The sequence below is a fragment of the Polyergus mexicanus genome, unplaced genomic scaffold (genome assembly GCF_030449975.1).
Source record: "Polyergus mexicanus isolate NDT 795.1 unplaced genomic scaffold, iyPolMexi1.0 SCAF_16, whole genome shotgun sequence".
Classification (NCBI taxonomy): Eukaryota; Metazoa; Arthropoda; class Insecta; order Hymenoptera; family Formicidae; genus Polyergus; species Polyergus mexicanus.
In genome coordinates, this window is record NW_027223336.1 from 1,453,416 (window position 1) to 1,466,402 (window position 12,987).

The window sequence follows — 12,987 nt, forward strand, 5'->3', positions numbered from 1 at the left end:
GTGTTTGTTTGTTTGTTTGTTTGTTTTATATATACATTTATGTATATATGTATGTATGCATATATATAATTATTATAAGAAAATTATTTAGCTAGTTCTTTTATAAGTATGAACCATAAAATACCTCTTGTATTATTCTGCTGATTATATATAATCAGAATATATTATATTATATTATATTATATATATAATTAGAACAATACAGTATTTTTTACTGGTTCACTGGTTCATATATTTAAAAAACTAAATAAAACAATTTTTTTAAAATTTAACATACGGTGACAAGACGTTTTTTTGGCAAGTTATTGACAATATTACATATATATGTAATATATATGTAGAAATCAATTCCAATTTAATACTTTTCAAGATGCAAAATAAAAAATTAGTTTACATTAATTAAATCACATCTTGTAAATGGAATATCGTGTGTGTGTATATTGTTTTTTATTTTAAATTTATATCAGCCACGAGATAATAAAAGAAGATTATAAAAAATCTTATATCAAAATAGCATAATTTAAGCAAAGTATGTTGATTAATTATCTATCTATGCTTGTCTCTATATCTTGTCTCACAATATAATATTTACAAAATGTATACATTAAAAATATCTAAAGAAATCGAAATCAAAATCACAGCAACATCTAACACATAGGGAATTCGTTTTCACGTTATTCCCGAATCAATATTTGACACATGAATTGCTAAAATACAATCCAAAAATTTTACACTTCAAAAATCTAAGAATTTAAGATCCAAAAATATGTATGAATCCGCCCAAGAATTTCTAAATCTAAAAATGAGTAAGTATTTCGTCTATCTTTTTACTATCTATTCATGAATCTAGATATACAGAGTATCTCACAATTTTGTACAATACTTTAACAACATATTCTCTAGAAATAAAATAAAATAAAAAAATTCTATTACAAAAATTTTAAAGCTATAATAGTTTTTGATTTATGAGTGATTAAAGTTTGCCAGTGATATCTCGTAGAATTCGTACGCTAGATCTGTAACTATACATACGCGTATATCGATTAGTCTTTTAACCATCTTAACGCTATTAAAATGTTGTATGAAGATTGCGAGACATTCTGTATATACAAAGATTAAGAAAACACTCTTCAAGAAAAGAAATTTATACAGCTATAAATTGTTAATATAATTCCTTACTAAAGAAAAGTTTACCATGATTGTTGGAAATTATTTATGCTTTTCTACAGATTGCATTCAACTGGAATAAATAAGACAATAAGTTTCTTTATATAACTGAATAATTATATGCGATTACTTTTGTATATTAGAAATTGTTACATACGATTTTGCGCGCATGAATATTAAAAAAAAATATACAAAAAATTCATGGATTCATTGCTATATCGAGATCGCGATCGATATAAAAACGATATAAACGCCTGTGCATACGAAATGATGATAAAATATACAATTTTACTATTTATTGAAATTGCATGAGATCAATGGATCTCTAAATATTGGTAAACGTACCGCTTCCACTACCGTTTGTAGCGCCCCTTTATTAGCTGTAATGCCTTTGCCATAAGCGGTGCTTTTGTCTTTTTTACATTCGATGCTGATAAAAACAAATATTAATATAATGTTTTAATAATAGTGAATTATGATTAAACTAAAGTATTAAAATGAACACTTACTTGATGCTTTAAACCGAGCCATCGGTGGTGGTGGTACAGCAATATTCGTTGCGTTGTTGATCGCTCCTCCACCAACTAACTTTTTCTTTACACTGGAGATAGTGGCAGGCGTAGCATTAGCCGTGCCATATTTTGCCTGTTTCTTCAATATGTTCCGCGGCGGTTTCACAACATTGTCCACGTATGCGAGTTTAGTGGATCTCACTGGGACAGATTTGTCTATAGATTGTTTGATGTTGGCGGTAAGCGTCTTCAGTTTCGCTTCCCTTTCGTCCAAACAGCGCTGTGTAACATTATAACATTGATACGGATAAAACATATAGATTCATCATATTAAAAATATCACATATTTCTTTTCGTTACCACTTTAGTTTTATAATTCAACCTACCATGTACATCTCGCGCCACGATTCCATTTCCTGCCTATCGTTACTCCTGAACTCTCGATTACAATGATATTGCCACAGTATGTCTGTATCTTCTATAAGATATGGATTATAATGTTCTAACATAAATAATTGATCAGGCGTGGCGCGTTCTAGGATTGGCTTTAATATGTCATACGGTACACCGCCGGTGAATTCAAGCGCTGTTAATAAAAAATGTTCATTGTTAAAATATTGGTATATTATTGCATAATAATCGCAAGAAAAAAGTGTTTACCATCGATATTTTCTATCAACACTCTGATGCATATTTCGTATAGTGTTGGTACACTTGTATAACCAACCTTGTTACCAGAGTACACTTTCGTCCTGGAATGAGGATAAACAATACAATAATAGACATCTCGAAATAAAATATTATTTCGCTATATGTATCAGAACAAATGAATAACCTTTGATTCTTGATGTAAATAATATTATCCACAGATTTAACGTCTTCTTTACGTTGAATTGGATTAATATATGGCAGTGGCTTGTAATTGGGACTGATTTCAGGTAAAGTGGATGACAAATCTACGCTCAACGGTTCTAGCTTCACATTCGGCGCTAAAAGGGATAGTGGCTGCAAATTAAGTTTTCAATCGTTAGAATAATTTTTTTCTTTCAATGTAGGAAATATTAAATGACAAAATGCAAATTACGTTTGAACTTTCGCCATATTCCGACTCAGATTTCAGTGTATTTTTGTTACTAATCGGGGGTGACAGCCGTTCCGTTTTAATCGATTTAGTAGAAATTAGATTAGGCGAATTATTATGACGTTTTTTTGATGGCTGAGGCATGGTGCACATGCCAAGTGCTTCTGCAAAGCTTGCACCTAAAAAAAGAAGAAAAAGTCAGAGATATAATTTCACATAACATGCGCATGTGTATCTATCTGATTATCACGATTAATTATTATATGTACAATCATATGGTACAAAATTGTAAAGACAAAAACTTTAAAACTTCTACCTCTTGTTAAAATTTTTGTAGAAAATTGTCATGTACGCACACATATACACACACACACACATATATATATATATATATAAAATGCTTCGAATTAAATAATTTGTTTATTATACGGAATTTGAGTTAGGAAATATAATTCTGTTCTCGATTATTTATATTCTTAGATAATCTATAATTAAACTTCTCATATAAAAGTTGTTGCAAACCATAATTAAAAATTGAACATGTGCTTATCAATTCACATATTTTATTTATGTGTTCAACTTTGAAGGTAGTATTTTTTAGATGCATAGTTTTTATGTAAAAATATATTCTAGGATAACTTCTGGGGAGGGCAACAACATGCTAAATAATATGAAACATAAGTTCCTATATTTATAAAAACTATAATTAATCATAATATATATATGCCATGTGTGTTGTGTATGTGTGTGTGTGTGTGTGTGTGTGTATCATACATTACCATTAATGAGATTTGAAATATTGCAATATAGTGTTTGAATTTATAATGTATAATTTTAATTAAAAAAAAAAAAAAAAAAAATTAATTGATATTTATTTTGAATTTATTTTGTGCAATTAGAAATAAGGTTTGAAATAAATATAAAAGAATAAATTAAAAAAAAGAGATCTTGAATCGCCTGCCTTCATTTAGCATATTAGCATATCTCAAAAATTTGTCAAATCTATCAAGATCGTCCATAATATAAAAAAAAAATTGCACATTTTACATTTCTTGATATATTAAAACTATTATAAATAAATGAATAATTGATATAAATCATTTCTTCAACACACCAGAATTGCAGTCTATTCCTTCATCGCCTTTTATTTCCTGCATTAACCTAATCTTTGTTTCTTTTTTCTTCTCATGTTTATTTTTATCCTCTTTGTACTCCTTTTTCTTGTCCCCGTCTTTACTCTTAACATGATCCTTATTACTAGAGGAACTAACTTTTGACTTGGAAGTTTCTTTGCTAGAATGATGACTGGAATCCTTTTTTTTATCATGTTTATTATGACTTGCATGTTCTTTTGTTTTATGTTTTTGTTTTTCGCTATTGTCCTTTGCTTTACTGCCTGATTCGTCAGATTTAAGCTTATTAGAACTACTCCTGAACTTCTCCTGCAAATACTTTTTCTGTTTATCATCTTGTTTGGTTTTATCACTTGCTAAAGATTGTTCATCTTTTACTTTAATTTTTTCCTCTATCTCAATTCCAGAAGATTTTGAATGGGAATGATTCTTTTCTGAAATGGATAATTCAGATTTCTCATCATCAATTTTGCTATTGGACAGTTTTCTTTTCTTGTTTTCTTTTATCGAGGAATTTGTGTTATCTACTTTTCTTTTTCTGTTATTATCTTCATTAATTTCAGCCATCTTGTCACTCATTTTTTTTGGATTATCATTGCCGCTAGGATAATGATTTGTTGAACTGTGGGCTTCTTCTTTTAGGCTACTTTTACTGCTTTTTGATTCCTTAGACTTCTTTTCACTCTGTGAACGATGTTTGGAAGAGTGTCCACTTTTTTCATGCTTTTCCTCTGATTTTGACTTGGATGAATGTATTATATTGTGTTTTGTAGATAGCTCACTTTTGTTTTCCTTATACACATGTTTTGAGTTTGATGCTTGATCAGATAAAGAGTTGTTCTCCCCTATATCTTCTAGCTTTGGTGATTCTTGGTTATCAGTATAACTTTCGTGAACATCAGGTACACAAGTTTCATCTTCATCTTCTCCATCACTGCTATCTTCATCTGCTACCATTCTTTTCCATTTGTAAACTAAAGCCTTAGAAGCATCACCTACACTACCATCATATTTTCTGAAACTATTCACAGTCCTTCCTACTCCTGTCTCTTGAAGATGTTGTACTGTCACTGGCAGATTATATAGCTTGGAAATACAATGTAATATCTGAAAACAATTGCACATTAAAAAAAAAAAAAATCTTATTGAGCCATGTAAAATATAGCGAAATTTCAAAATCTTTTTTTCACAAAAATTGAAAACGATGTCTAATTATGAGAATATCAAACATATCATCAAAATTAACAATAATAATAATTAAAAAGCGCTTTTTATATAGTGCATTAAAATTTTAAACAAATTGTACTTCAAATTATTTCTTATGATATGATTATGCTAAAATTTTTAAAAATGATATAACAATGTAATAGTAATTTTTAACGATCGAAACGATAAGTTTTGTAGTAAAAGTGATATCGACGCGTTTTTTTTTTTTTTTTTTTTATATGGTTCACAGCTATGTGATGCCGAGGTTATAATGTCATGTACACCTAGTAACTATTTATATTAATTATTGGACAGCGAATATCTCGAAAACGTTATTTTATCATACGTACTCGAGCTTCGTTATCACCGCATTTCTCTAAATTCCGTTGATAATGACAAATTTTGTCCACAACAGACATATTGTGACTGATTATAATACCAGCTGCACAACCACTCGCTCGCTGCTCGCTGCTAATATCGCTGGCAAAGAACTCGATTTCGATGCATGAAGCATGAACGCGAATATGAGTATAGAAGGTTATATCTGGTGATGAAAGACGCGCGTACTATGTTGGCTTCCTTACATCATATGTAAAATCCATATCACGCATTGAAAATTCATGATTCAAGATTGAAGATTGGAATTTGACTAATCAAAGCAAAAGGAACTAAAATTTCTTTGTCCTGATTGATCAAATTTCAATTTTCAATCTTCGATTTCAATCTTCAATGTCTGATACGGGCTTAAGGATTAATCAACTGTCTCATGTAAAGGATGTATGCTCTTCATATCAGATGCATGATTAGTTAATGGCGTATAGACGGATCCAAACGGACGTCTCTCAGCCAATTTAAGAAGAAGAAGATGCATGATTGATTGATTCTTTTATATTCTATATATAAATTGTTTTATTTAAACCCTCCAAAAGTCAAATTCTGCAATGTATATAATTTTTAATATTACACTTCAGAAGATTGACTTTCAAAAAGCTAGATGTGTGAATAAATAAATAATGATATCGAGAGGAAAAAGATCTCAGAGCGGATTTTTCAAATTACACGAGCATAAAACTGTATCTGCTTTAACAGTACATATCTTTCGTCGGTAACTGATGTGTGTGTGCGTGTGTGAACCTACGAATTACAGAAGTATAGAAAACGCAACGAGAGGAAAGGCGGAGGGGGATACTAACTAGGCACTTCTTGTTCCGTTCTTATTATCAGTACGCAATATATGTATGAATGAAGGATTACGTTTACGTTACACACACAGCTGATTAGACAATCGAACATTTGTAATGCCAAGCTGGAATATATATCCTTTATAGTTGATTCACTCACATTTCTTAGTCCACGCAATCGCCAAAATAGACGTCTGCCAATCGCATTCGAAGCACGCATCTATTTTTTTTCTCCACTTTTACGATCGTGTAAAAATTTCGAGCGTGTTCCGATCGATGCGGATGTGAACATTGACATTGCTCGTGTTTACGTTGTGCTGTGTTCTGTCTCCCGCGCAAAAATCTAACAGTTTTCGAGGAGGTTAAAGAACGCAGTTTTGTCGTCTCTTCAGGGACGCTATAACATTTATTATCGTATCCCGGATGAGCGTAAGCGTGTGATTATGGCGATAATAAAGGTTACATTCCCATCGGATGGTCCACCCGGGAAAATATTGAAATGGAGAGTACGTTTGGATACGATGGTCGCGGCGGGTAGAATATTGTTACTCTACCAAAATACGACGCCGAGCGTCGAGAACGAGGATGCTAAGGAACCCGAGAGAAAACTGCGAGCCACAAATTTCGGCCGCGTCAAGCGAATCCTCGCCAAGGAGGGTGACATTATTCAACCTGGGTATGATATATATATGTTGTCACCTTACACTCGAAAATTTATAGAATTCATATATCTAAGCATTTCGAAATAAAAGACCACAAATATAATTTCACGTGATTTACGTTTAAGTTACTGTTTTTAAAATAATTTAATAAATGTAATAAAGTATATTGTGAAACTACAATTTTTTTAATGTATATCAAGTAAACAAAAATATTTATATCTTTTTGTTTACTCAAAACGTAAATATACTTGCATTTTGCGATATCTGCATAGTTTGTTAGTGTTCCAGGGAAGAGATAGCTCTACTGGAAGGATGTACACATCCTACTGTGATGATAGATTTGTGTGCAGAATGTGGAGCAGATTTGAGGGTGCAAGAAACTGGGAAAGATGGAAATACAGCTGGAATATCGCAAGCCAGTGTGCCTATGGTACACAGCGTACCAGAGCTGAAAGTATGTCCCGAATTAGCTGAGAAAATTGGGAAAGAGGATGAGCAACGTCTTTTAAAGGATCGAAAATTAGTATTACTTGTGGATCTTGATCAAACGATTGTTCATACCACAAATGATAATATTCCACCTAATTTAAAAGTGAATGGATATTTTATTGTATTGATAAACCTTTATATGATGTAAAATATCAATATCTTCAAAATTATTGCAAATTGAATACATCTGTTTCTTTTCTTTTTTTAAGGATGTTTTCCATTTTCAATTATATGGACCAAATTCTCCATGGTATCACACCAGATTCAGACCAAACACTCAACATTTCCTCTCGGAGATGAGTCGTTTGTACGAATTACATATTTGTACTTTTGGAGCAAGGATTTATGCACATACTGTTGCATCATTGCTAGATAAAGATGGAGTTCTGTTCTCTCATAGAATACTTTCTAGAGATGAATGTTTTGATCCAGCATCAAAGACTGCAAATCTCAAGTAAGTTTATAGATTACTCTTACATATATATCTTATTGTGTATAATATTATTAAATTTATAGAGATAGAATTTCATTCTCTTTATTGTGTTTTATTTATTGTAGAGCTCTGTTTCCATGCGGCGATGATTTAGTATGTATCATAGATGATAGGGAAGATGTGTGGCAAGGATGTGGAAATCTGGTTCAGGTTAAACCCTATCACTTTTTCCATCACACCGGTGATATTAATGCACCACCTGGATTGGAAAAAGGTGACATACTGCATTCATGTGAGCCTACAAATATAAATGAATCAAATGTAAATGATTCACAAAATAAGGATAACAAGAATGGAGTGTCTGAATCATTAAGTGAGATCGGACGATTGTCAAACAATCCCTCGGTGAATGAAACAAATCATGAAAATAAGAAAGATGAGAAAATTGAGAATAAAATAAAAGAAACAAAGAACGGAGATGCCAAAGTGAATATTGAAGAAGATGTAGATTCCAATGTCCAATCTAATATTGTAAAAGAAGATGATAAAACAAATAAAGAGGAAGCTGCATTAACTATAGAAACAGAGAAGGATAATAAGCAAGAGGCGTCAAAGCAGGAAAGTAATATAATAGACGAAGATGATGATGATTATCTATTATATTTAGAAGATATTCTTCGAAGAATTCATACCGAATTTTATGCTACACTGGATCAAGGAAATGGTCGAAAATCTCTCCGGGATATAATTCCACGGGTGCGTTCTCAAGTGTTAAAAGGATTGTATTTAACTTTTAGTGGTTTGATACCCACTCATCAAAAGCTTCACCAAAGCCGCGTATATAAAGTCGCGAGAGCGTTTGGAGCGGAAGTAACTCAAGTAAGAAAATTTATTTTATTCGCTTTTTTTTATCATTTTATTGTATTTCTGTAAACAAGAATATAATTTTGCCAGGATTTGACGGAGAAAACCACACATTTAGTTGCTATTAGAAAAGGTACAGCCAAAGCGAACGCAGCTAGAAAAGTTGCAAACATAAAAATCGTAAATCCAGAGTGGTTGTGGACGTGCGCGGAACGCTGGGAGCGTGTGGACGAACGTCTGTTTCCTCTCACATCACAGGTATAGATATCATAATTTTGTAATATTGAATTAAATCATTTTTGTATTTTTCAAGATTGCTGTTTGAAATCTATATGTTATCTCAACATTAATAATAAACATGAAGTATTGTAGGCCCGCGGATCAAGAGTACCACCACCACACTGTAGTAGCCCGGAACGTGTCGAAGATCCAGAAAGCGATAACGCAAATTCTTTCGCTAATTCTATCAATCCATTAATGTCATTTACTCAAGAAGAAATCGATATTATGGATAAGGAAGTAGACGAGGATATGCAAGAACAAGATATGGTTTTTGAAGAAGCGGATGATACAGAAGAATATGAAACAAATACACGTTATCGGAGTTCCGATTCTGAGGATTCTATAAATGGTAAAGACATTATATTATTTCTTGATAGAATTCTATGTGTATAATTTTACGTGTTGTGTAATTCAGAAGATATAAGAAACATTATGTATACAATATAAATACATATTAGAGAGAAAATATATATTTAAAATTATAAATAAATATTCTACATTTTTTCGTAAATTATATATATGTATATATATATATATATATATATATATATATATATATATATATATATATATATAAATCATTAAAGATATGTTTTAATTCGCAAAATAGTGCATAATTTTTTAATGTGTTTTTATTCTCGTAAGATTAAATGATGTTTTTCTTATGTTATTAACGCAGGTGAATCAGATGTATCAAAAAGAAAGAGGAGAAAGGTTTACAATGGCAACTCTGATAAAAGTTCTTCAGATGATAAAGATGAAAAATGTGACAGTGATAATGATCTTGATGATGACGATAGTGACGATGATGATGATCCTATTACATGTTTTAGAAGAGGGCAAGATTTGCCCGATGATTTAGATCTTGGTGATAATTCACAGGATTCAATAGACGACCTTGAAGCAGATAATGAAGATGATCGAGAATGGAACGCGATGGGTGCTGCGCTTGAAAGAGAGTTTCTTTCTGAATGATAGGTTTGATCATTAGTGTTCTGATTATTCGATGATTCTCTCAGGATGTCTTGTTTTATTTATGAATTTCAAGTTCGATAGTTGAAGCAGGGTTATTGATAATAATAAATGTTATTGATTATAATAAATTATTTGTGTACTCTGATAGTCAGAGCAAGATATAAAAACATTAAACATTTGAAGAAAGTAAGCTAAAATGACTAATTTATATATAAAACAAAAATATATAAAAATAGAAAGATTCTTTCTCTCTTTATAAACAATTGAACAATTTCTAATATATATTAAACTTTCTTAACTTATATACATATATATATATACAAAGCATACATGACATCAGTCATATCCGTATACAAGGGGCAAGAATGAATTTCAAAAATAAGAAGTAATTATTCTTCGAAAAAAGTGATTTATATAAATGGCAACTGTCATAACATTGTAAATAATGTCATTAAATATATTTGTGAGATATTTCCTTATGTAAAAAGGATATGTCAAAATCTGGTTTTATTGTAATGAAAAAAAAAAAAAAAAAAAAATACTAGGGAATAAAATTTATTTTCTCTAATGTTTTTAGAGCTATTATATTAATATTGACAAGTAAACTTTTTCTATCAAAATCTTTGGATGTATCAGAGAAAATTGGAAAATAAAAATCTCTAGTAAATGGGTTATCTGTAGAATAATACACAGACACACATGCACAGTTTCTATTGAATATTTATTAATCATTTTTTTATTTAATATTTATTGAATATTTGTTAATTTTTTTTTATATACAGCAAATATCCTATATTGTATCTGGTTGTGGATCGTTAGGATCATCATAGTATTTCAAATACATTTTCTTATGAGTGAAATCTCTTATACCTTCCAATCTTCCTCTTTTTGGTGCTTTTGAATAATCAAAGACAGAGTCTTTTTTGCCAAACAATTCGTTAACTTCTTCTATGTCCTCTCTAAATTTACAAAAGATTAGATTCAAATATGTGTCTTCATTTTTTGCAACTTCTAAAAATACAATTGCAAATTTAATTTTTTGTAAAATACTTAATGATCTACATACCTATATTGACACGCAACAATTCTTTTTCCTGTAACTGGATCTGTTATGTCACCTAGAGGATATACCACTTCAATAACCTGCACAATATGATTTTATTACAAATATAAGATCACATAAAAATTCAAATAATACCAAATTCTAATATATATTTATATATAATTCCTCTCTTTCTCAAGACGGTATTACAATGATTGTAAATAAACATTGCTGTGTAACATACATACTTCGTGCGTAATCAGACGTGTTATTTTGTTTGGTAATTCTTTGATCAAGATTACATCGCCGGTTTTGCACAGCTTCTTCGGATCATTGGCATAAATGAAATCGTATTTTTTGTAATACTGTATAGACAACAAGAAAAACGTAACCTCAATTAGTAAATCATCTAAATCTAAACCAATGTTATCGTATGATATATTCACTTATACTAACCATATGAATGTGATCATTGAATTCCAATTGTGATATTCTTACTTTGGCGGCATTTTGTTTGGAGGAAGGTACGCATGTTCCAAGAATATATCGCAATGCGATCCTACTCGCGCGAACTGCTCTGTCGGCCATTTTTAAACATAATCAGCGGTGGCTTATGTAGTAATGTAGCCATAGGCATAGGCTGCGGTCGAGAAGACGCTAGAGATGCTTCGAAGCATTGCATTAACCAATCAGAATAAAGAAATCTTTACTCTTTTTGTCCTGATTGGTCAATCAAACGCTTCGAAGCATCTCTAGCGTTTTCTCGACCGCAGCCATAGTATATCTAGACCGAGCGTTTGCCTTTATTTAAGGAGTGGGGGTAAAGACGCACGTAGAAAAGGACATATTCTGTTTCGTGCTCCTTGCGTTCTCTCTCGCTCGCACAGAGCATAGCGCTCTCTTTCGTCATGCTACGTGCGAGCGAGAGAGAACGCACGAAACAGAGTATGTCCTTTTCTACGTGCACCTCGGTCCCATTCCTCAACACTCATTGTCAGTCTAGATATACTATATCTATAAATGCAAATCAGAATGGCACACGCAACCATAGTAGAAGGGATAACGCACAAAAGCGAAAATCGTATGTGCTTGCGTATAAAATCGACATTTCGGATGTAGCAGAAGAGGACAGACATATGTTTTCTGTCTCTTTTCTACCAAGCCGGCGACGGACAACATTACTCACTCTTTGATACGCGCGATAATATTACATTAAAATGTTTTTTATAGCTTTTTTTTTATGATACAACATTTATACAAGAGTTGTAAGAAAATGGATTGTTAAAAATTAAATACTATTTAATCTTTTTTATTTTTTTTTATTCAAGTATACTTCATGTAAAAATGTTCGCATAAGATGATCGAAGAGTGAATAATATATTTTATTAAATTAATGAAATTAATTCAATTTAATTACTTAATTCGGAAATTGCATAAAAGAAAATACACATGAAGGACAAAAAGAGGGCAAAAATAGATAAATCGTGTTGTGTATCAAAAATTATATGCAAATTTTTTAAAAATATATTACTTTCATCTTTTGGGTACACGTTTCCTTTCATCTCGGTAATATGCATACAGAGGAATCGTATATCTGCGAACTGTGTTGTTATCGCGGAATGTAAAAGAGCGAAGAAAGAATTCACAGATGATCGCTTTGTGAATCGGTTGACGACCGATCCGTCAGTCATCCAGGAAATTCTATTGTCGGTAGAAAAATCGGGACCGCGATATGATTCCATGGTCGTTGCCTCCATTATTACGAACCCGCACTCCCGATTCTGCGGATCTATCCGGATTTTCCGGAGGCAAAGACGAGACGAAACGAATCGGAACGATAGCGTTATTTTACGTTTAGATTTTTGCGTGAGATCGACGCGTTAATTAAGCGAACACTTTGATAACATGCAAACGGTAATTTGAGAGCATAATCCTTAGAGAGATGTCGTACGATTGCAAA

The 12,987-nt window shown here is 31.5% G+C and overlaps 3 protein-coding genes across 6 annotated transcripts; 1 reads left to right on the plus strand and 2 right to left on the minus strand.

Annotated features, from left to right (window-relative positions):
• Positions 1 to 431: 431 nt before the first annotated feature.
• On the minus strand, positions 432 to 5,593 carry Eloa (elongin A). Of its 2 annotated transcripts, XM_070309181.1 has the most exons (9): positions 5,450 to 5,593; positions 3,875 to 5,000; positions 2,764 to 2,939; positions 2,515 to 2,684; positions 2,340 to 2,431; positions 2,066 to 2,265; positions 1,677 to 1,959; positions 1,513 to 1,597; positions 432 to 1,240 (listed from the first exon to the last, which is right to left on the minus strand). In XM_070309181.1, exons 1-8 carry the CDS (start codon positions 5,516 to 5,518, stop codon positions 1,521 to 1,523), a joined length of 2,193 nt encoding a protein of 730 aa, XP_070165282.1. In that variant the 5' UTR covers positions 5,519 to 5,593; the 3' UTR covers positions 432 to 1,240; positions 1,513 to 1,520. The 2 variants fall into 2 exon arrangements, with proteins under 2 accessions (XP_070165282.1, XP_070165281.1); XM_070309180.1 differs by lacking the exon at positions 432 to 1,240 and having other exon boundaries at positions 1,273 to 1,597; positions 5,450 to 5,592.
• Positions 5,594 to 5,944: 351 nt separating this feature from the next.
• On the plus strand, positions 5,945 to 10,440 carry Fcp1 (RNA polymerase II subunit A C-terminal domain phosphatase Fcp1). 3 transcript variants are annotated; one of them, XM_070309176.1, is made up of 7 exons: positions 5,945 to 6,956; positions 7,231 to 7,534; positions 7,641 to 7,885; positions 7,990 to 8,743; positions 8,819 to 8,986; positions 9,101 to 9,359; positions 9,690 to 10,439. In XM_070309176.1, exons 1-7 carry the CDS (start codon positions 6,724 to 6,726, stop codon positions 9,983 to 9,985), a joined length of 2,259 nt encoding a protein of 752 aa, XP_070165277.1. In that variant the 5' UTR covers positions 5,945 to 6,723; the 3' UTR covers positions 9,986 to 10,439. The 3 variants fall into 3 exon arrangements, with proteins under 3 accessions (XP_070165277.1, XP_070165279.1, XP_070165278.1); XM_070309177.1 differs by having other exon boundaries at positions 6,865 to 6,956; positions 7,223 to 7,534; positions 9,690 to 10,440; XM_070309178.1 differs by lacking the exon at positions 9,690 to 10,439 and having other exon boundaries at positions 9,093 to 9,292.
• A 268-nt stretch (positions 10,441 to 10,708) lies between these two features.
• Positions 10,709 to 11,653, minus strand: Mrps17 (mitochondrial ribosomal protein S17). The gene is made up of 4 exons (XM_070309188.1): positions 11,484 to 11,653; positions 11,276 to 11,392; positions 11,052 to 11,128; positions 10,709 to 10,944 (listed from the first exon to the last, which is right to left on the minus strand). Exons 1-4 carry the CDS (start codon positions 11,613 to 11,615, stop codon positions 10,776 to 10,778), a joined length of 495 nt encoding a protein of 164 aa, XP_070165289.1. The 5' UTR covers positions 11,616 to 11,653; the 3' UTR covers positions 10,709 to 10,775.
• Between the last annotated feature and the right edge of the window lie 1,334 nt (positions 11,654 to 12,987).

What these genes read in the sequence shown, in the direction of transcription:
- Eloa (XM_070309181.1), bottom strand. Translation starts at nt 5,518, where the DNA reads ATGTCTGTTGTGGACAAAATTTGTCATTATCAACGGAATTTAGAGAAA. An exon ending in GCGGTGATAACGAAGCTCGA is followed by an intron (nt 5,001 to 5,449) that starts GTACGTATGATA and finishes AATTGTTTTCAG; the next exon opens with ATATTACATTGTATTTCCAA. An exon ending in GGCTCGGTTTAAAGCATCAA is followed by an intron (nt 1,598 to 1,676) that starts GTAAGTGTTCAT and finishes TGTTTTTATCAG; the next exon opens with CATCGAATGTAAAAAAGACA.
- Fcp1 (XM_070309176.1), top strand. Translation starts at nt 6,724, where the DNA reads ATGGCGATAATAAAGGTTACATTCCCATCGGATGGTCCACCCGGGAAA. An exon ending in GGTGACATTATTCAACCTGG is followed by an intron (nt 6,957 to 7,230) that starts GTATGATATATA and finishes TTAGTGTTCCAG; the next exon opens with GGAAGAGATAGCTCTACTGG. An exon ending in TTCTGAGGATTCTATAAATG is followed by an intron (nt 9,360 to 9,689) that starts GTAAAGACATTA and finishes TTATTAACGCAG; the next exon opens with GTGAATCAGATGTATCAAAA.
- Mrps17 (XM_070309188.1), bottom strand. Translation starts at nt 11,615, where the DNA reads ATGGCCGACAGAGCAGTTCGCGCGAGTAGGATCGCATTGCGATATATT. An exon ending in TCAATGATCACATTCATATG is followed by an intron (nt 11,393 to 11,483) that starts GTTAGTATAAGT and finishes TTGTCTATACAG; the next exon opens with TATTACAAAAAATACGATTT. An exon ending in ATTGTTGCGTGTCAATATAG is followed by an intron (nt 10,945 to 11,051) that starts GTATGTAGATCA and finishes TTGTAAATTTAG; the next exon opens with AGAGGACATAGAAGAAGTTA.